The 21,789-nt window shown below is 37.7% G+C and overlaps 1 protein-coding gene across 3 annotated transcripts in view; it reads right to left on the bottom strand.

Annotated features, from left to right (window-relative positions):
* Positions 1–827: 827 nt before the first annotated feature.
* The window catches only part of EML6 (EMAP like 6), a 125,147-nt gene continuing 104,185 nt past the window's right edge, over positions 828–21,789 (bottom strand). Inside the window, exons 28-44 of one of the 3 annotated variants that reach the window (XM_074163841.1) lie at positions 19,577–19,591; positions 18,310–18,318; positions 16,650–16,728; positions 15,294–15,423; positions 13,834–13,932; positions 12,562–12,582; positions 12,019–12,192; positions 11,092–11,300; positions 9,455–9,612; positions 8,669–8,783; positions 7,225–7,413; positions 5,948–6,183; positions 5,171–5,333; positions 4,342–4,445; positions 3,036–3,189; positions 2,545–2,645; positions 828–852 (exon numbers count right to left, since the gene is read on the bottom strand). In XM_074163841.1, coding sequence (XP_074019942.1) covers positions 828–852; positions 2,545–2,645; positions 3,036–3,189; positions 4,342–4,445; positions 5,171–5,333; positions 5,948–6,183; positions 7,225–7,413; positions 8,669–8,783; positions 9,455–9,612; positions 11,092–11,300; positions 12,019–12,192; positions 12,562–12,582; positions 13,834–13,932; positions 15,294–15,423; positions 16,650–16,728; positions 18,310–18,318; positions 19,577–19,591 — 1,981 coding nt within the window. The remainder of the gene's footprint in view (positions 853–2,544; positions 2,646–3,035; positions 3,190–4,341; positions 4,446–5,170; positions 5,334–5,947; positions 6,184–7,224; positions 7,414–8,668; positions 8,784–9,454; positions 9,613–11,091; positions 11,301–12,018; positions 12,193–12,561; positions 12,583–13,833; positions 13,933–15,293; positions 15,424–16,649; positions 16,729–18,309; positions 18,319–19,576; positions 19,592–21,789) is intronic. The other 2 variants (XM_074163849.1, XM_074163859.1) reach the window with 2 other exon arrangements.

Raw genomic sequence — 21,789 nt, 5'->3', positions numbered from 1 at the left:
AAATTCTGCCTGCAGTCAAGCTACCATCATGAACCAATTGGGAATGACATCAGAGATTCGTCCTTATCACAGCGCACAACTTCTTGGTCTCGGAAATATTTTGGAATTCAGTTGTGAAGGTATTAGAAAACAAAGTAGAAAACAGGAATAATGTTAAGTACACATCTGGAAAAGGTGGTAATGGTTAGCCCTCCTCTGAGTAAAAGTTATAGCACCATATGTTGAAAGCAATTGGTGGGAGGCAAGACTGTAGCCCATACTACTGGAAAATTATTCAAAGGCACTTCATGGATAGAAAATTTTGCCAAATATATATATTTAAAAATAAAATGGACTTAAAAAAATGATAGTTTGCTCCTTTGATTACTGAAAGCTGAAGTGTGAACCCCAGCATGCTCATTGAAAGCTTGCTGTTGCATTCAGTTCACCAAATTTGAGTTTTAAGCCAGTGTGATTAAGAACCACCAAGTGTCTTGAACAAATGTTCAAGCCATAAATTTTGAGATTATGCAGATTAAAGGGCCTAGCATTTTCTAAGTGTTCTCCCTTTTCAGACATGGTTTGAATAGCACAGTATTAAGCAAAAGCAGCTTTGTGAGTTAACTGTTACCACTTTGGCCTATCCAGGTTACAAAACGATTCCCTTTCAAACTTCAGCTTCCTTCTCAACACAAGAAGGTCTTTCTAACACAAGATTACATTCATGTTCAGTAAATTCATATGAGTAATCTGAAAATGTGTAATCCATGCAGCATCGTATGGAAATCACAGCAGCCGAAGGGGCAGAGGCTCATCCAGAGCAGTCACAGCAGCAAGAGAGTCTCCTTTCAAAGACATCGCCACACAAATACACTGCAAAGTAATTAATTGAGAGGATAGTTATTTTACTGAGTACCTTAATATGATATGCTGAAGGTTGTCAGCAAGAGAGACAGGCTCCCTTAAACACATACATGGCTATAAAAATAGATTTACCAGCAAGATGCCAGGTAAAGCGACATTAACCCCTGGAGTTACTCAACAAATACCGGCACCCAAATGCCCTTCTCTCAGAGCTAAGGCATTGTAACGTGTGTATGGTGGGGAAGGCCTAGAGGTTGGGAATGCTATTACTGTGCTCTCTATAGTTAGACTTTAAATCAAGAGATCCTCATCGTAACTATATTGTCAAAAGTAAGGCAGCTGATAAGCTTTTCTGAGTTTCTGTAACTAGCGTGCAGGTTGAGAATTGAGGTACATGCAGCCGCTTTTTGCTCTGACAGCTTCCTGCTCCACTGTGCAACCTCAGTTAAAAAGAAAAACTGCCTTCCTCCCTCCTTTTTCCCCCAAAATGGAAAATGAAAACATTGTTGGGGGGGGGGGGAGGGGTAAATTTGAAGAACAGCTTATCTCATGCAATGGGAGGAGAGTTAAATTGACTGTAGGTGTTGGCCAAACGGAAGCTAACACCAGTATCGATGCTGCAGGCACTGAGGGGAGCCGAGTGTCATGAAATGTACATCAGTATTTAGTTTTCAGCTTCTGGAAGAGATATGCAGTCTCATTCACTGGCAAAAATGACTCAAGTCTTCCAGTTTCTGGCTTGTATTCTTCCTGCTGAGTAAGCAGTTATAAATGCCCTGTTCTTGACTAGAACTTCTGATACTTGCTCCTGTGAGAATTTGTGCCCTTTTGTTTCCTACCTTGTTGCTTTTCAGTTTTTCTAGTTCTACATTTTTTCGTTTAAAAAGTCTTACGGTTTGTTTTTAACCGCGTTTAGATTTTGTTCCTCATCTTTTTTCCTCCCTGTTTTGCTTGACAATAGTATCCTCTGGGAGCAGTACCAGAAGCTTGAATGGCCTTGGGGAGTGACCTGGCAGGAATGGTACGTGTGTGCACACCCGTTGGCTGCCCTGCTTTGTGGCTGGGGGGGGGGGCGTTTTTTGGTGGTGGTTTTGTTGAGGTTTTTTTTTAGGGAAAAAAACCCACAAAACCACCCCAACACAAACCTAAGGCACCTTTTGAGAAGCCTCCTGTTATTTCAGATGTCTTTCTAAATCTGTCTAACCTGTCCAGCCAGAATTCCTGTCCTCCCCTTTGCTGGGCTGAAACTATTCAGTTATTTTTGTGTGACTGACACCCTCACCAGCTGTCTTTGCTCTAAACGTTCTCCAGTCGCACAAGTGATTCCTGTGGCAGCAGCTGGGGCTCCTCCAGCTTCTTGGTGCCCAAACCCTTGGAGATCAGTGCCGGCGTTGCAGTCGCAGGTCAGGTCTGCCCAGTCTGCCCTCTCCCGGGGAGGAAGGCAAGCCCAGGAGCTACAAGCAGTTGCTGACACAGAAACCCAACTGCACGATGCTTTACCCAGTAGACATGACCTCAAGAGTGGTGCCAGTTGCCACAAAATACAGCAATTCCACAGTAAGAAAAACAAAACTGTCACACATCAGCAGGCTCCAATGAATGCAGTGTGGGCCGAGAAAGCTGTGAAATACGTTGCTGTGGGTTTGACATAGAAGGGTACAAAGTTTTTGATCATCAAAACTGCAGTTTTGATCATCATACCTGCAGTCATCTCCTCCTGTACTTATAACATACTTGTCATCATGAGAAAAGCGTATGTTGGTGACGTGCGCAGAGTGCCCAAAATACCGCTTGTGTTTGGCCTATTGGAAAAGGAACAGATGTTCAGGAATAAGAACAGTAGTGGAGCATTACAGGGTGACAAACTTGCCTTGCAAGTGTTGCCAAAATCACATCCCCAGCAGTAATGGTTTCTTCAAGCCCACAGTAATCCCAGCTCAGCACCTGGTTCTGCGTGTTGTGTCCTCCCCCGTGGCTGCAGGAGGGCTACCCTGTCACCCATGCCCTGCTCTCCTGGGGACAGCCATTCTGCCACCCAACTAACTCCCATGCTCCTGCAGCCAGCGCTGGCCAGGAGCAGCCTGGAGATGACTTGTTGGACTGTGCCATTTTGATGCCTTAAAATCAGATGCTAAGGAGTTTGAACATGGGGAAAAGCAAGCTGTTTAGATGAAAATAAAATATCCACTTACAAATTTTTCTGTGCACGGGAAATCAAACAGTTTCACCAGACCAAAGTCATCTCCTGTGACTATATTTAAGCCAGCATGGGTCACACATGCACAGTTAACATCTGCCTTTTCTGCATTTCGTGGCCAAATTCCAATGACTTCATCTCCAAGAATGCTGTTCCAAAACCAAGTTAAAAAAAAAGAGCATTAGCCAATACTTGCCACTGCTCTCTTCCAGAGCATGGTGAGGCAACACAGCCTGATAATAAAAACCATCCACCTTTAAAAACAAGTCCCTTCCCTCTAAATCATTGAACTGAATGTGATCTCATAATAGAAAGCATCACAGGAACATACCTTTTTTTTTGCATGTGACTCTTAAACTCTCTCTATCCATAAATGCTGAAGTTTATCTCCTGTGAAACCACTGGCATCATTTTATACAAGTAGCTTGTGCAGCTATGGTCTCTTCCTTTCCTTATGGACATGTACATACAGTGATTTTTTACAGCAGTGGTCTCTTAGCCATAAATTCTTGAATGAGGGAATGCTTGTTTGGATGAAGAGTATTTCTTAAAATAGCTGTTCCTCCCTTAGTTTAAGTTCCTTTATAATAATTTCTATTTACCCATCTATTAACTCTCAGATGTGTCTGCCCCACTCCCACAATCTGTCAAGAGTCCTTAGAAATGAGTAATTTGGGGCAGATTTTTATGCGTGCTTGACAGCAGAGTTGTAAGTGTAGGAGGACTCTCACGTACCTTCTCCCAGAGCCTGCCTGTACTATCACCCACTCTTTACTGCTTTTGGTCTGTTCCAGTTTTTACAGTAAGAGCACAGCCATGATTTTGTAATTGTGTTGGGAGGGTCCTATATGAATCCATGTCAGTAAATATATTTTAATTATACCCTCAACTCCTTCCTTCAAATAATAAGCTTATGTTTCCACGCCTCTATGCTGCTTGTGTTTGCTGCCAGCATGCCAGTAAAGATGAAGCTTTAAGTGGCACAGAGCCACGCGAGGGGCCATGCACTTCACTGTTGGGAAGCCTGGGACAAATGGCAACAAGCCACTGTGTGGTTATATCTATAGAGAGAGAACAGACAGCCCTTGTTATTACTACAGTAATAATTTCTAGACACTGACCAGCCACAAACATTTGTAAAAAAAGTAAGTGTGTAAGGGGAGTGTTTGTGTGCTCTCTTCTGCAGGTTTGCCAAGCCCTGGGGACATTTGAAGCGTTTGGTTTACACAATGTGATCTTGTGATCTTAGTTCTGTATTAGATCTGTCTGATCACACAGAATGTTGCTCTTTAGTTTTTTACCTTGTCCACGTGGCCCATGTGATCTTTTCTATTAATGCAGGATCTGCTATTTGCTTTCCTAGTGGTACCTCATGAACTTGACGCTTATAGGCACCTGTTGATACCTGAAAGTAGGAAAGGAAAAAGCAAGTAACTTTGCCATAAATACATCATCTTCCTTATTTATAAGATTTCCAGCAGTAATAGTCTCAACAGGTTTTATCAGGAAATAAACATCCAGGATAAAATTTCTCTTTTTTTTTTTTTTCTTCAAATTAGCTAGAATTTATTATATACAATATGAAGTAATAACAACATTACAGGATGATAATTGAGGCGTTCATATGCATACTGCATAGCTGACAGATGTCCTTTTAGTTATATCTCAACCCAATTTTACTAAATCAGAAAAATTTCAGAAGGAAACTTCACATATTAATTCAGCTATCGTATGCATCTCATCTTAGGGAAAGGGAGGAAAACTGTTTCTATATTGTTATAATCCACCGTTTCTTTCTCAGTGTCGTATCTGTTCCCTTGAAATGAGAGAATACCTTGCCTTTAGCAGACTACTAATCTTGTAAAGGAACTGAACTACGTTGCTACGGTCAGAACCCAGGGGGAAGACCCGAGTATTTAGAAAGAAAGAGAACTTTAAATAGAGCTCTGTCAACATCCTAAAGGCAATCTGAGCTCTCTGGCCTACCTCAGAAGACTTAGGGGCACCTTGAAATTCAGAATAACTTCGGAAAACTTCCTTCACCCTTTTTAACTTCCATCTTGTTATTATGTCTGGTAACAGGTTAAGTCGCAATAAATACAAACAAACATGGGTCTACCTGAGACGTACCTGAATGTACCTGCTGTCTGCAGAAAAATCCATCTGTACGACAAAACTTGCAATGTCTTTGCAGTAGCCTATTCGGTTTAGGGTTGTACCTTGAGTGAGATCATAAAAATCTACAGTATGTTCTTGTGAACCCACTGCCAAAAACCTGTTATCTGGGCTGATCCTAGACAATAAAACATGGAACGGGGATATAATTTACTGTTTCTGTGCCAGATTTTCTTTTGCTTCTCATGTTAACACATGAGAACAAATTTCTTTTACTGGAAAACAAGAAAAACCTTCTATCAATATCAAGATTGAATCCAAACCAAACCTTTATGCTTAATAGATGAGGAAGTTTGAGGATGTTGTATGCAGTTAACTGATGTTAATATTGCACTTGTATAAAGTGCACAGCACAATATGCAGCGTAACACTAATCCTCTGTGAGAAAGCAACAGGAATTGCAATTTTAAAATGCACTGTAATATTAATTCCCATAATCACAGCTCCAGAATGTACAAATTACTATCTATATTCAAGTGGATATAACTGAATTAATCACAGGGAAAAAAAGTGTGTGGTACCTAAGATATATAAGCTTTAGGTATATATAAATATGACCTTTAGGTATACGTAAAGCCACCAGTCAGCCAGTAAGTGCATGTCATGATTTCATGCAGGTTTCAACAAATATGGGAGTTACAAAAAATCTGGAAATCAACCTGGAACTTGATGGACTTTTTCTTGAGTAAGGGCTTAGTATTTAGAGAACATCAACTGAAATTTCTGACATACCTGATATCCTGAATTGCAGACTTCCTGTCTCGCTTCTTACCCCAAACCTTAAGGCTGTTTACAAGTAAAATTACAAATTCTCCATTCTTCATACCAATTGCAACCATTTCACCATCAGGACTATATGCAGCACATCTTGCTGGATGACCTAGATTCACTTTGTTCAGCAGTTTCTGTATTAACAAAAGGAACAAGCTCATACCTCCCCTGGAGAAAACTACTAAGCAAATGGAAAGCTTCCAAACAGGAAGTGTAAAAGCCACTTATTAAAACCAAATTGTCTATAGTTTCTTCTAAATATAAATCTGAAATTTCACATCAAAAAAATCACATCCCACAAAGCATATGTCGCAAAACTGACTTCAAAATATAAGTGTAATTCAAATGGGAATTTCATGTTTGCCTCTGTCTCGTTGCAGGGTGACTTCAAGTTTTACACCAGAAAGAATACTGTTTAGCAGAAATGGCTGAAAAATCAATTTATTTTGTTTGAAAGATGATTTTTGATAGCTTCTGCAACTGCTGATCAATGTAGGATTGTTTTTCATTTTATTTGCTATGTGAAAACATAACTAGAATGCTCCTGCATTTTCATTTACGTGATCGTATTGATAATATATTCATTTCCCATATTTAAAATTATCCCTGTTAGCTCAGGTAACTACCTTTTGAAAAGGTTTATGTAGGCTAGTTTAAGTAGAAACCTTTTTGCTACTCTTTAAAATGTTTTATTTATTTGTTATTTTTAAAAATAGTTGTTATACAATTTGACTTGGAAAAAAATCCCAAGCTACACATAAGCAACATGATCAATTTAAAGGAAGGCTCTAATAAAGGAGGGAGCCATGCTTGCCAGTAAGGCAGGCTTATTGTCAGGGTCTGCATATTAGTCAGCGACAGGACAATCTGCGTCACAATCTGTCAGCATGGAATTAAAATGCTTCCTTAATCCATGGCAGCCTGTAATTTTAAATCAAAATAAGCAATGCACAACAAAGGGCAGTCCATCAGCACAAGTCCTTTTAAATAACTGCATTTTTATGCAAATTGCTTGCTTTTGGAAAGAGCAGCATGGTAACTCATGAAGGACTTCCTTTTTCACATCGCCACATAGCAGGAAAAAAAAGGACTGTACCAGAACAGAAGAGAAACGCTGCTGTCTGTACGTGGCTGCTCAAAGATGTGTACGTAGGTGACACATTGTACAGTTGGAAAAATGCATGGCTGTATAAAATGATCATTTTTAATCACATACTTTTCAATTTAGTGTTACTCACTTTGTCAGACAGGTCCCAGATTCTTGCTGTTCCATCATTACTTGCAGAAATAAATATGTCTTTTGAGGGGTGAGTTGCTAAGCCCCAGATTTCCCCTTCCATGTGACAGTCAATCAACAGGTTTGAAGCAGCATTTTTTTCTCCTACTTCAAGGATTTCTCCATCTTTTGTTCCCACTAAAATTTTCCCCTGTTTGTAGCCAAAAAAAAAATAATGAGAGGCAGCTTGTCAGTGTAATGGACAAAATATGTCCATAGCAGTAAAGTACCGATGTATTGCAGAAATAGCTGTTATAACTCATCCCAATTTATACTGCTTGTTCATGCAGCATCTTAAAAATAGGAGAGTAAAACAACGACACTTTAACATTTTGAGATCTGAACTGTACAATGTTCTGGCATTACTGTTGAGTGACCATGGTGGATTTCCATCTTGCCATTAAGGATTTTAATTCAGATCAAAGTGTTTACATACAAGTTGGTAAAGCATGATTCTCATACCTCTGAAGTAACTAAATATAATATTTGGGCAAATAATAAAAAAACAAAACAAAACAAAACAGGGATTTAGGCTCAGTTAGACTACTTAAGAGGACCTTGCATCTACTGTAGCTATACTGTCATTGTCTAAATTGCAAGACCTTTCTTGGCACATACTTGGAAAAGCATAAATAGATACAGTTTGGAATTGGTTAACAGCTACTTGATTAGAAATATAAACCAATGATGTTCCTCAGTAGTGTTGTTATCAAAGAGCATGCCAAATTCCTGAGACTTGATATACAAAGTTAAATAGAGACCATTTCATGAAGTGTTAGGTTCATATCCCATCATATGAAGTAACACTCCTGCACCATCCCACACGCCTTTCACAACAAGTACAATTTAAACGTGCAAGAGTGATTTTAGCATCTCAAATTACTCAGTTATTTCTACTGTTTTCCACTTTACCAAAACTTAAAGTCAATCAGTAATTCTCAGTGGCAACTTGTTTTATTTGTGACTTTAAAAAAAAAAAAAAAGCTAGGATCATTGTGCCTGACTGAAGCACCTACACTGTGCCTACAATTCAGTGGCAGCAAACCTTACAAAGTACCAAAGTTCCTTTTGTCGTTCAAAAAGAAAGGTGGGAGACAAGGTCCTAACCTGGTGAAATATGTTCCTACACTCAGCACTGCCCTTTAGAGGCCTTCAAAGGCCTTTCCCTCTCCTTGCTGACTACAAGAAATGCTGGCACTAAGCATCAGAGATGCAATCCTCATGCAGTTTAAAGCCCTTCACGGAGCTCAGGAAAACAAGTAAGGAATTGTCACTAGGGAGGCAGACAAGGCCTCTTCCCATAACTTTATAAAAGTCTTCTCTCGTGTCTCACATCCGACCCACACCAAGAACAAGAAGCAGTGATGCATGCCAAAGTGTAACATTGGCCATGTGAGCTCACTTACTTTTCCCCTGCAGACAGAGCGCACGCACTCAATGACCTGGCCTGTCTCAAGCTGAAATGCTCGGCACCGTTTCATCTCTTGATCCCATAGCTTTACAGCTCCCCCTTCTTTAGTGCTGAAAAGAAGTGTGTTGTGTTACCAGGTGTCTCCTTCTGCATAGGCTACAACAAATCCCATATGTAAATCCCATCGGTATTTTCTTCGTTAAATAATAAAACATACATTGAATCACCTTTCACTGTATTTAAAGACACCCTTCTATTGTGCAATAGAAAATAAATAATAAAAATTTAAATGTTATCACACTTCATGCTTTAAACAGTACCATGCCTAATTTGTACAAACCAAACATTCTCTTGTCACTTAATCTCAAATCTCTGTCACCAAAATAAGCTCAACAAATATGTTACTTCTAGTAAAATGAAGAACTTACTAATCACAGAGTCTTCACTGGGAGAGGTTGTCTGTAGTTTGACAGAATTAAAAAATTAAGAAAAACCCACTTAGGTGGCAGGAGCTCACACAAGGAGCTTGTACAGGTGTTCATATCAATTGCTAATTTGAGGTTTAGTATGTTCTTTGCGCATAAGGTGACCCTTAAGTGCCCTAATTATTAGTCCTTTACTTATGAAGGCACCTGTGCACATTATGTAACAGTATGCTGCAGTATAGATACCATTTATCTCTAGGAAGCAGTGTGCACATCAAGGATATTGGATAAATTAAAAAAAAAAATCATATGAGAAAGACAAAAGTTGTGCACTTCAGAAAGATTGTGTGTCTTACGGTCTCTCCTTCCCTCCTGTAACAATGAGTCCATCTCGGAGAGTCGTGTACATTGTAAACACTGGTCCTGTGTGAGCTTTTGCTACAAGTCTAATCAGAAAATGCTCCTTCCAGACGTAGACATCTCCATTTATGGCACCAGTAAATGTAAGGTTATTCTGCAACAAATAGCAATGATCCCTGTTATAATAAATACCTGAGCAGTTTTGTTCAGCTGAATTAAAATTATTTTAGCTACTGAATTTCCTGAGAAAAGTCAACTATGCAATGAGTGAAGGAATTAAAATCATCTGCATCACAAGAAAGAGTTTAATGAGTTTAATGACTGCACTCTAATGGTGTTTCTTTGAGAAATCATATACATGATATAAATCATAACTGTAGTGCACATTCATCTCATGCATCTCATCTTGAGATCTTTCACATGCAGGTACTTCTTTTGCTATGCATGTGCTATGTCATGTCTCCTGCTGGCGAGATGGATGGCAAGTTACCATTACTAAATTCTAAGTGCCGTTTCTTTCTTCTCTGAGTATGTGTCAGAAGCAGAGGGTATGTGCACCGCCCCTACTCTATTAAGAGCAATTTACTCATGCTCCTGTGACATTGTCTCATACCTCCAGTGGGATTCAATGACACATACTTGAGGAAGAAAAAAACATCCTGCATGAATGACATATGCTAATGGAGTAGAGTTCACCTGTTGGTTTTGAAGGTGCCCCTTACAAGGCATTAGTTTTATTATTTTAGAAAACAAAATGTTGGACCATTTCTACGTGGAAAGTACAGACAAGTTTATTCTAATATTACATTCTACTTATTTTTTTAAATCACTTTGGGGGTCGTTAGCATCCATTACATTACTCCTATTTTGTACTGGAATAATGTCATTGGACTAGAAAGAAATGTTCAGTATTAAGCAATTTTTGACAATGAAGCCACTTGTTTTGGGCACAAAGATGAGGATTTGGGAGCCTAATTTTATACATTCACATTGCGCACATTTGTACTGCTGTCCAGGGTGATTGATAAGGAGCAAGAGGGTTTTTTTTAAATTGGTGATTTGTATAATTAATGCTTAACCTTTGCAAAGGTAATTTCTGGATTAAGCAGAACCTATTTCAGACCTTACTATCATAGCAGCACTGCTTTTTCACTGTTAATATGCATTTTTTCCTTAACTATGAAGTATAAAGCTATGGTTCCTTAGTGATCATACAGAAGGCTATTATGTCACCATTAGCTGGATCACTAGCATATGTCATATTAAATAATGTCAGCAGAAAAAAATGTTGCAGGGCCCATACACTAAATAACAGTATTACATTTTTCTAAGTTAACCACTGAAGTGCTAAATAACTAGCAAAGTAAAACAATAAAAGCCATGGTAGCTGATGCTGTAGGTATGCACAGACATTAATAAAAAATGTTCCCTGACAGAGAGACCCAACCCTGTTTAGAAAACTTATGTGAGGATCTAAAGGTGTGAAAGTTTCAAATTAAATGTTTAACTAATAAGCAAGAGCTCCATGGTCTTGCACTGTCCACACTGTACTGGATTTCAACAAAGGAAATTGACACTTGCAGTTTTAATAAATATGTATTATAAAATTCTGTAGCAAGTAATTTGAACTCACTGCTCCGAAGGCAACAGAAAGCATGGTTTGCATTTTGGCATCTTCCATGGAACCAATGACTCCTTTCTTATAAAGCAAAGCACTGCCAGCTAATGTCCAGAACTTCATGTGTTTTACCCCAACAGACACAAATTGAGTGTCTGAATCTGGGCGGAACTCTACAACGAATATCCTCTCCAGGTGTCCTCCCCTGCTAGCAACTTTAGCCCCTGTTTTAATTAGGAAAGGATAAAAATAAAGTTAAATTTACCTGCAAAATTAAGCTCTGATATGACTTTATAAAATAAATTGACCTGGCATTGGCTTAGAGAACTGTGTCCCAGATGCTGAAAACTAAGTAAATCCCATACATTAGTGTATCAAATAACTTAATTCATGCAACCGGCAAGGTCCCTGGTTATTCCAGGAAATTCCAGTTTTAGGAAATGTAGATTCAGGTCTTCACAGCATGATTAGTCTCCTTGGTCAGTGAAATAACAACACAGAAATTCTGAATATCATCAATGAGTTACCATCTGGTGAAATGCACAGGGAAACATCTAGTGAGCTGAGACACTTCTCCTCTTCCCTCCAACATTTCTGAAGATGACAAAGCTTTTCTGGAAATTACTTCCCAAAAGCCCATCTACAGCACAGAATTTCAAGATCAAGTATTTTAGGAAGACAAAGAAAATACTTTCCTTAATTCAATGGAATTTTACATTAAACAACATTATTTCTGTAATTTACTTCTATTTATAATAAAAGTTAAAAACTTATTTTCTTAATCATATTTTCTAGCACTTTGCTATCTCCTTTAAATGATTTTGTGATTTAAGGGAGCCATGATACTCAGAGTAAGAACACAAAGCCATTCCAAAAACTTGAAAAGCAAATAATGTTACACATGTCTGTTATGCTGAAGGAACATGATTTTTCCTGAGTTACCTTCTTGCCATCTCCACACTGTGATAGTATGTTCTGGATCAATTCCCACTGAAACCAGAAGTTTGCCAGTTGCACTGAAGTTAACATAGTTGACTCCTTTGGTATGGAAGCAACGCAGCATTGAAACTGTTTGCTTACTCATAGCATCCCATATATGAATTGTAGGAGTTGTACCTATGTGCAAAAAGAAGTATTAAGAAGAGAAATAATTTAGCATCTGGAAAGCTTCGGTGCAAAATAGTCATTTTTCAAGAACATTTAACCTAAACAGACACTTATAAGTTGTGGGGTTTTGTTTTGTTTGAAGATTAACACAACTCAAAAAAATCATAATAGCTTGCAAAACACGGGGGGGGGAATCATTGTATTTCATGAAGCAAGACAAATTCTAAAAGAACAAGATAACATTTATGAAGAACCTCATGCAAAAGAAATTGTTTGTAGATGTTTCACTTGTATCCGCGATTCACACAGATACAATGAGGTTACATGAAACTTTTACATAACTCTGCTGACTAAAACTCACAAACGAATCAGCCTTACCTGGAAATTCTGTCATATCACCTGCATTGTGAGAGCAATGGCAAATGAGGAAGCACCAAGGGAAAACAACAGGTGAAATAAGTCATGTTACTAATGCTGAAGTGTCAGCATCAGCACCAGAAGGAAAAAAAATTAAAAATTTGAAAATGGATATGGATTAAATCAATAAAATAAATAAGCAGGAATATCGTTGAACTTTTTTGGGTATATTTTTTTTATACACAAATATCACAACAATATTTAGTACTCTTGAATTTTAAAAATGGTATTTAAAAGAAATGCTAAAGACATGCAGTTTTTAAAAAGTATTAAATTCAAAAGTAAAATCAATCTGTACGTATACAGAAAATCAACAAAAATCAGAAACACTGATTTCATGGGCTGTTATTCATAAACTAGAAAAAAGGCCTTTAAAAGTCACCTTCTCCATGTCATAGAAATCAGAAGTGGAGCTCTGACAATATGTACAGATTTTTGTGTTTACTCAACATTCAGATTGAAATGACAGCACTTTGTACAGATGGTAAAGACAGTTTGTCAAGGTGTTCATGTACTACCATTTTTCTGTCCCCTGTTAAGTTACTTATTACAGAAGTTATGGACTTGAGTCTCCTTCTAGAATGATATGAATTAGAATGACACCATTCTTTTTCATGAAGTTAATTATTCCACTATTAAGCTTTTTAAAATGAAAGGCAACAGATCCTTCTCAAGGCTTGGGGCAAACTACCCTGCAAATACAATGTTTACCCTGCAAAAGGTACTAGGGAATCTAACAGGACTCTCCATATAAATAATAAACACATAAGTATACATCATTTCACAACTGGCCCCTTACATGTGTCATAACTTCTGTTGAGATTTCACTATTTCTTTCCTTTTCCATATAGCTTTTGTACTTCTGCATAGGAAACTTTCATTATTGTATTTTCACTGATAAGCATTTTACTGCTAAACAGTGCCTTGGATACAGGAAGGGAAGAGGGAATTCTATAAATCTTATGATTACAGATTAAAGAGATTATTTAGTGCAGTTTATCAAAGCATGCTTTCAAAAATATGACTTTACTACAATTAAATCTAAAATTCAATCAGAGATGAAATTGAAATAATAAGAAAATCCGGAAGATTTTAAAAATCTTTAAAATCAAAGAAGTTTGAGGACAGTAACACTAGCATGTCCTGGTAAAATTCATACACAGAAAAGCCCAAAATAAATCAGTGTCCCTGAAAATTTTTGAGTTAAACTTTGTTATATGGAGAGTCACCTACCGATCTGGCTGGTAGCCACAATGTTTTTATACTTTGGGTGCTGATTCACAGTTAGGCAGAGAATGTCATCAGTATGCTCCAGGTAGAAACTCTGGCTACCTAATAAAATTCAAACATGTTTTTATTCACAACAGTATTGAGGAAAAAACCACCACTGAAGCAAAGCCTACTCAAGCAGCTTGTTGCTACATTCACACTGTACTCTCCAGAAACAGGATGGGGGTAGGGCAATAACTATGTCAACTCTCCACTCTCATTCCCAGGCACCATTAACAACTACACTGTGAACATAACCATTAACACGGATATATAAAAGCAATATTTGGTAAACTAGCTATGTCCAGGGAACCAGCAATCAGCCCAAGAATCATCCTGTAGCCTCCCATAACTGCATGAAAAAGCAAAACTAGCAAATACAGGCCCCAGGTTTCCTGGTAAATTGAAGCAGTCAGTGGGAAGCAAAGTGGAGACCAAAGCCCTGTGAAGAGGGCTTTGCAATATCCTCCCAAGGGAAAGGGCCCAAAAAGAAGAGATAGGACTGTGCTTCCCAGCTCCACGGGTCAGAGGCCATGCTAGGACTGGAGTACCCAAAGGTCACCAAACATGAGGGCTTGTCTACCTCCGCCCGTCCTTGGCAGCAGAGCTGCCGAGTGCACTGGTTCACTGTGGCACCAAGAGGGAATAAAATAAAGCCAAAATTCCTTTTCCTTCTGGTTGTTTTTTTGTTGTTTTGTTGCTGCTGTTCTTGTTGTTTGTTTGTTTTCTTGAGATACATGAAGAACATGGAGATGCTGGTTCTACAACTTAGGGACAGACATACTTCTGCTCTTCATTACCCAAAACAGAGGGAATATTTCTACCCCTTCCAAAGAACACCTTGCTCACAGCGTATTGCATCAAAATGTACCCTTGTCTAGAGTATGACTTTGCTTAAACAACTCAAAATGGAACAACAGATGTTACTGCTACTAGCATTTTGGGGGTTACTAGGCATTTCATAACCCAGGCTCTCTTCTCTGAGAAGAGAAGAGAAGAGAAGAGAAGAGAAGAGAAGAGAAGAGAAGAGAAGAGAAGAGAAGAGAAGAGAAGAGAAGAGAAGAGAAGAGAAGAGAAGAGAAGAGAAGAGAAGAGAAGAGAAGAGAAGTGTCCTCACTTCTGTGAGGACATTCCTGTGTCCTCAGCGGGGATTTTAGCAAGAACTGCAGAAATAGCAGAGGTGTTTATTACACTTCCTAGCAGAATCTCCTACCTGCCAAAAGGAACAGGATGGCTCTACAGGATGACCTGAACAGGAGAAATCATCAATCTGATATAATAGTAATCTAAATTTTTTTGTATTATTTTTCAAGATGCAAAATGTGAGAAAGATAGAGGAATGTTAAAAATGTGAGAGTTTCAATCAGAAATTTTTTACTTGTACAGCAATTTTTATCTCAAAGTATCGTTTCAAGTTGAATTACCAGTAGAAAGATTTTGAACTATGCCTGCTGCAGCTGTGTGGAAAATAATATCAGCTCCATCATTTAGATAATGAAGGTTGTTGCGACAATCAAATCCTCTGTATCCAAAAACATGGTCTAAAGCCAGCTCCTGGTCAAGTAAACCAAAAAGAAAGAATAGGCGTGAAATGAAAGAAGAAACAAGGAGATTACAGAGTTTGGATCACATAACCACAGTTCTAAAGTAATTACACAAGCTACAAATACCTTGTAAAAGCAATAGAATAAATAAACCATAGTTAATCAGTTATCCCTGTTCTGCTACTTTATTGAGGCATGACATTCTCACAGACTACGGCGCTTTAATCAGTCAACTCAGACACTGCATTTATATTATTATTTCTTTAATAATATAGCAGGCTATAAATGTTTTGTTTCTGTAAATTTCCATTCAAAATATATACAATTTACAAAAGATTTCCAATTTTATTAATCTTCCCATCACAGTTTAATCGCTATATAGGGTATCAGGTATTTGCAAAGATCTTTACTTCTACTTTAAGAGTCTTCAAAAATCATTCTCATAAACTACCAAATTTTAACTAGCCAAATTCTGACCTTAAAGTCCTTATAAGAAGCAAAGGCAGGCTATAAAGTAACTCAACAATTAAAACATTAATCAGAGGTGTAATTTCAGCTTACAATACAACTTTTTTACAATATAATTACAACTGCCAAGGAAATTTCCTCCAGAAAAACAGTGATGGTTAATGGATTGTTGTTAAAGTTGATTTTAGCCAAGAAGACAGACTTAATCTGTCCCAAACACAATTACAGTTTACTTGGAACAATTTGAATTGACAGACCAAGCAATTGTTGCAAATTGTCCACACAGATCACAGAATATTCCTTGTTCAGCATATTATGTGGAAATCCAAAAAAGTTGTTTGGGAGGCCGTGAAGTTTGGGGGGAAAGGTATCTTTCCAAAGTAAATGATCAAATTTCATCATTCAAATTCACACACGTGACTTTTCATGTGTGAAAGTGCAGTTTCTGACTGTATTTCCCTTGGGGTTATGTCGTGAGTGTGGGTTCTGCTGTGGATGCGCACACACTTTGGCTCTACCTGCCCTAGAGACAAATTTGGGGTTTGGAGAGATCTGATATTATAGGTAAACTTTAACACCCTGAATCTGAGGTTCCTTCTGACAGAGGCTGCTGTCTATCACATCTTCTGGTGTTTGCTACCAGAGCTGAAAGCTTTTTCTAGAAATTTCTCTTCTCCCTATACATGACTTCAGTTGCTTTTGAAATAAGGATGAAATTCACCCAGCACTTAGTACTTCTAAAGCAAATGCAAAAGTATTAAGCCTTACTTCAACCAGTTTCTTTTTTTTGTTGATATTGTTCTTTTGCAGTTTTTCAGGTTGAGGAGCAGCTCTGCTAACTGGTGGCCTGAAACAAACATTTAAAAAGAAGACAATCAATATGTTGGAAAGCAAAATAAAACCTCCGAAGCCACAGCATATACCTTGTATGTGAACAGGAAATGGCCAATTGCAACTATATGAGCTTAATGCCTAGCTTTTTTTAGAACTGTACAATAAATTGACTAAAATCATATGCATTTTGATGGAAAGAGCAGAAATAATATTGATGTAGATTTTTGTGAATGGGTGGTAGAACAGACCACCATACAGCAATTTTATTTTTTTTACATCATAATGATTTAAATCCATGGGAAAATCCTTGAATACTAAATGACAGTAAATTGTTGCTTTCAGAAATGATCTAAAAGATTTTCTACAGCTGGCAGTTGACCTTTCCCCAACCTTGATGCTTCTGAGAAAATCCATCACTAAACCTTGACAACACTGTTAAAATATTCTCAAAATCATGTTAGAGACTGATTATTTTTGAAATGTACAAGTCTTTCATCTGTGTGAATTTAACGGAGACTAAGGCTAGCAAAACATTTTTATATAATTACCTTGTTAAAAGTAGCTAAAAAAAAAATGTAGAACACAGAAACAAAATTTGATTTGTGCAAATGGTCTTTAAAGACAGATAACCTTTACAGCTACTATTGATCCTTCTGAGAAAAAACACAACAGAGGCACAAATCTAAGAGGAGTAGAGGGAGCTCAGCCTCTAGAAGCTCATGACCTTACAAAATCAAATGCCTGCTGCACAGGCTCCACTTTAGATGACCATTGGGTTAATTTAAGCATAATGATTCTCCCTTTCTGTGAATAGAAATTAATGAGGGCTAATTCTAAGCCGGTCAACAGCAGAACAGAGCCATAAATTTCTCACTGGATTACTGGAGAAATTAGCCCATAGAAATCTGGCCTAGATTCTTTACCATGTTTGATCATCTTTTACTTAGAAAATAGGTCTTGCTAGAAGGTTGAGGTAGAAGTGGTGGTCAGAAAACCAGATATTATGGTTAAGTGCGTGCTCCAAAACATCACTTGATGACTGCTGTTAGTAATACAAAAACCACCCCACTACATGCCTTTAAATTCCAGTTGCAGATTCTGGAGATAGGGTTAAACAACAGTGGGGTTCTGCAAGTAAATAACCAAAATGGCTGGCCTCAATGTATTTAATAAACACCCCAATTTGGAAAGCATTTCCACAGTGTAAGGTCCAAAAAGGTGCCAACTTGATATACATTATGTACTGTGAAAATTAGATTGCTCTTGTCCTTATACTGTAATTACCATTAATTCTCATTTTTCAAAAAAATAATTGCAGAAGACTGAGGCAGCTGCTTCTCCTGGAATTGTATTTTTTAATGGAAAGTGTTAAAGGCAACAACTGTCAAAATGCACAGCTAGAACACTTACTGCTACACAGCTAGAATACTTATTGCAGGAGTAAGTAGCATGAAAATCTGAGCTCTAAAAAACACAGAACAAAGCTGGAAGTAAACAAACTAACCCACTTCTTAAGCAAACAAGCAAACTCAGAAAGTACTAGCAAAGTACATTAGCAGGTGATCTTGTGACATTAAAAGAGTGAAAGAGTTACCTTGATCCCCTTGTAAGCAGCAAACAAAGCCAAGTAAGAAACTTAATACAGTTTAGGTGTACTTCTGACCACTTTACTCATGCACAAGCATTTTTAGAGTTGATCAGTCATTCCTTTGTGGCACAAAACATGCTATTCAAGCATGCCAGCAAGAACTAAAACAGAAATTAAAGAGTGCACCAGTCTACAAATTCGGAAACATCATACCCTGGCATCCCTGGGTATACTCTGAACTAAAGATCCTACAGGACAGTAGGATCTTCCTTTCCAAAAGGAAGCTACATCCATGCTTCCTGCACATGTTATACTGAAGGAAAATGTGATTCCATGTTTATTTATTTTCAGGTGCCTGACAGGGATGGAAACTGGTAGAAACTTAACAGTCTCATAAGCACTGTTGAGAATTCATACAATGGATGCTTGTTTTCTATCCTAGTTTAGCCTGCAATTTAGCCTCATAATTGTTCATTGGTAGGCCAACTTACTTATGGGGACAGCTTGTACTTTTTTTGTTCACAGGGAAACAAGTACCTTTATTTTCTCTGAAAGTGGTCAATCAAGTCACATTACATAACCAGCAGCAGTAATTGGACTGAATAGCAGCACAGTCACCAATAGAGAAGGGTGTGGAGGAAATGATTACAAAACTTAATTCTCTTGCAAAATAAAATCTTTATGTGACACTAGAACAGCAAAAGCCATTTAAGCCCAGATTTGCTAGGATCTTTGAATCAGCATTTATGGAAATAAGAAGTAATTTTCTTGTATGCTTCCTGCTCTTTTTTCTGTTTTAGTGTAATTTTAAAATGGATAATTTTTACATTTCTTTACTTAGGCATATTAGTTAAATTTTACAGCAAGAGCAAGCCAAAATTTTTTATGAAAGCAAGAGAACACTACAACTATGACATGATTGATAATCACTAGATTGTAAGCATAAGATTTAGTTTGGAAACATACACACATATACTTTTATATATATCTAGTCACAGTACACACAAACACAAATGTTGTGTGCATTCACATATGCGTGTATATATACACACGTATGCATTCATTGCCTTATTATCATCTTAATAAAACAAATGTAAAGCAGTATCAAATTCACTTTCATTTTTAACACCTAATTTATTTTGATACATAAGATGGCAGTGTCACAACAAGAAATTTGCATGGTACCAAATTACATATATTTACCCTTTTTGACCTATGCAATCTGCATTGTACAATCTGTGCTTTTTCTGTGCTGTGTGTTGTTAGTACTTACTTGACAATTCCCTGCCTCCAAAGGAAAGCAAGTTAAAACATAATACAAGCATTAACGGCTTCTTTCCAGTAATTTAAAATAAATGTGCTTATATTACATTATGGGATGAATGAGTTCCAGGAACGATAAGACACAATAAAACATTAAAGGGCTTTGAGTTCTTTAGATACTGTGAATACAGCAAATAAAATTTCTGTTACTAATGATTATCTTGACGATATGCTTACACAAGTATGCCCAGTTATAAATCAGTGCGCCAACTCCAGATTTAAACTGACAAAATTTCATCCGCTGTCTTCATGGGTCTTCAGGCAGAAATGTAAAAAGGTGCAAGTGACAATTCATTTGCTCTCACCTAAGCAAGAAGGCTATCTGAAACGGCCAAGATGAGTGGAAAAAGAAGCCTAAATCACAGGTGGAGTGAACAGGCAGCGCTAGGACAGAGAACAGACCGACATACTGAGAGAGCTGGGTGCAGGGGAAGAGGGAATGAGGTTTTGGAAAAGTGGGGGACGTTGAGGGAGAAAAGAGATGTGATCTTAGAAAACACGGCCAAAGTAAAGGGAACAAAAAAGTTAGATCCATTTAGACTGAAAATAAAGGAGAGAAAAAGCAGACCCAAAATTGCTATGATTAATTCTATGGGATAGAGATAAGCAACTCATGTTTTTAGAGCACATGGCATAATTGCTCGCTGATGAGAGACGCTCTCTGCATCAGTAATAAATTGGCAAGAACACAAATATTCTGTTCTGAGACCAATGGGAACAGAACTGGATCTTCAGAAACAATGTTGCATGAAAGCGACAATGCGGTTTGGAGCAGGGACAGATGGACAAAAATGTCCTGACACTGAGAAGGTGATCGGATGGGCCCAACAGAAATAGGTAGAGAAGAAGCTGAAGAGAGTCCAAAAGGGAGACTAATGTGTGCATTTAGATGGCTGGTAACTAGAGAGGGAAAATACTTGGTTGCCACACAAAAATAAAAACGAGAAGGACTGCTCTCAACAAGAGAAACCAAAGCTCAAAGTGAGGCAAGATGATCCGCTACTTGTAGGTTTGTTTGGACAACAGGACAAAAAATCCAAGATTTAAAAAAATGTACTGTTAATTTCAGAAAAAAGGCAAAAGCAGCTTTTAAAAGTACACTTCCATTAGTTGACAGGAGGGGGACTCCCAAATGCCCTAAAACTGCTGCAAAACTAGAGCTTTGAGAAAGCTATTAAAAGATTTTGTGAATTCTAAGCCCTTGGATTTTCCACTCCCAACATACATAGCAATTTTACATACAACTTTTCCTGCTGTTACTTTTCCTTTACATTTTGTAGGTAACACTGGACAACAAAAAAGAATAGTATTTAATATTAAAATAACCTGTTCTCTAATACAGTGGATCAAAGCAAAGCTGAAACAAAACTAGAAGGAAACATAAATTGTAATCTAAGTTATTTTTTTAAAAGCATAGCACTGAAAAAGCCTTAGCATAGTTACAATATTTATGATTTCACATGTATGCTGATGCACTCTTTAAAAAAAAAAAACAAAACCAAAAGGTATCGCAGAACGTATTGCATTTTCGTATTTTGTAAGGGAAGCTAGTTATTGCATTCGCATGTCATTCTAGTTCAGTCTCCAAATGTGAAACAAGCAGAAAAGCAGATTAATAAGATTGGCAATCAGTTCTGAATGAAATCTGAAGGCCTGTATTTTTTAAGAAGTTCATTGTTCTAAATACCTTGTACAGCTGTTAAATTAAACAACTATTGTGAATAGGCCAGCCCTATTGCATAGAGATATGCCACATATAATACACTGGACAGACACGGATGTCTGGAAAAACCCTCAACCCCCTTTGCCAAAACCAGCTTCAAGGAACACGTTATAACATGCCTTACGCAAAACCTAAATTTCTGTGTTTGAGCTAAAATGTTTTGAATACCTCAGGTAATGAGACTTCAGGAGAACTCTCTCCATATACTACCAAGGCATGGGAATCAACCCAACTTTAGCATATTTTGGAAGGTCTCTCTCTTTTCTTAAGCTTCTCTCAGGCTTTGTGATCATGTTAGAGAGGAAGGGTCTTTTCCATTTGTTTTGTTATTCCTTACATAAATTCTGACATTATGAGGCTGTGCTCATTGTGCAAGTAAAAATATTCAACCAATAGTACACAGAGAACATTTGGGCTGGAGGTAAAACATAATAGGCAGA

The sequence above is a fragment of the Numenius arquata genome, chromosome 2, assembly GCF_964106895.1.
Source record: "Numenius arquata chromosome 2, bNumArq3.hap1.1, whole genome shotgun sequence".
In the NCBI taxonomy this organism is placed as follows: Eukaryota; Metazoa; Chordata; class Aves; order Charadriiformes; family Scolopacidae; genus Numenius; species Numenius arquata.
Note: the sequence above shows the minus strand (reverse complement) of the source record. Positions and strands in the feature narration are given on the sequence as shown.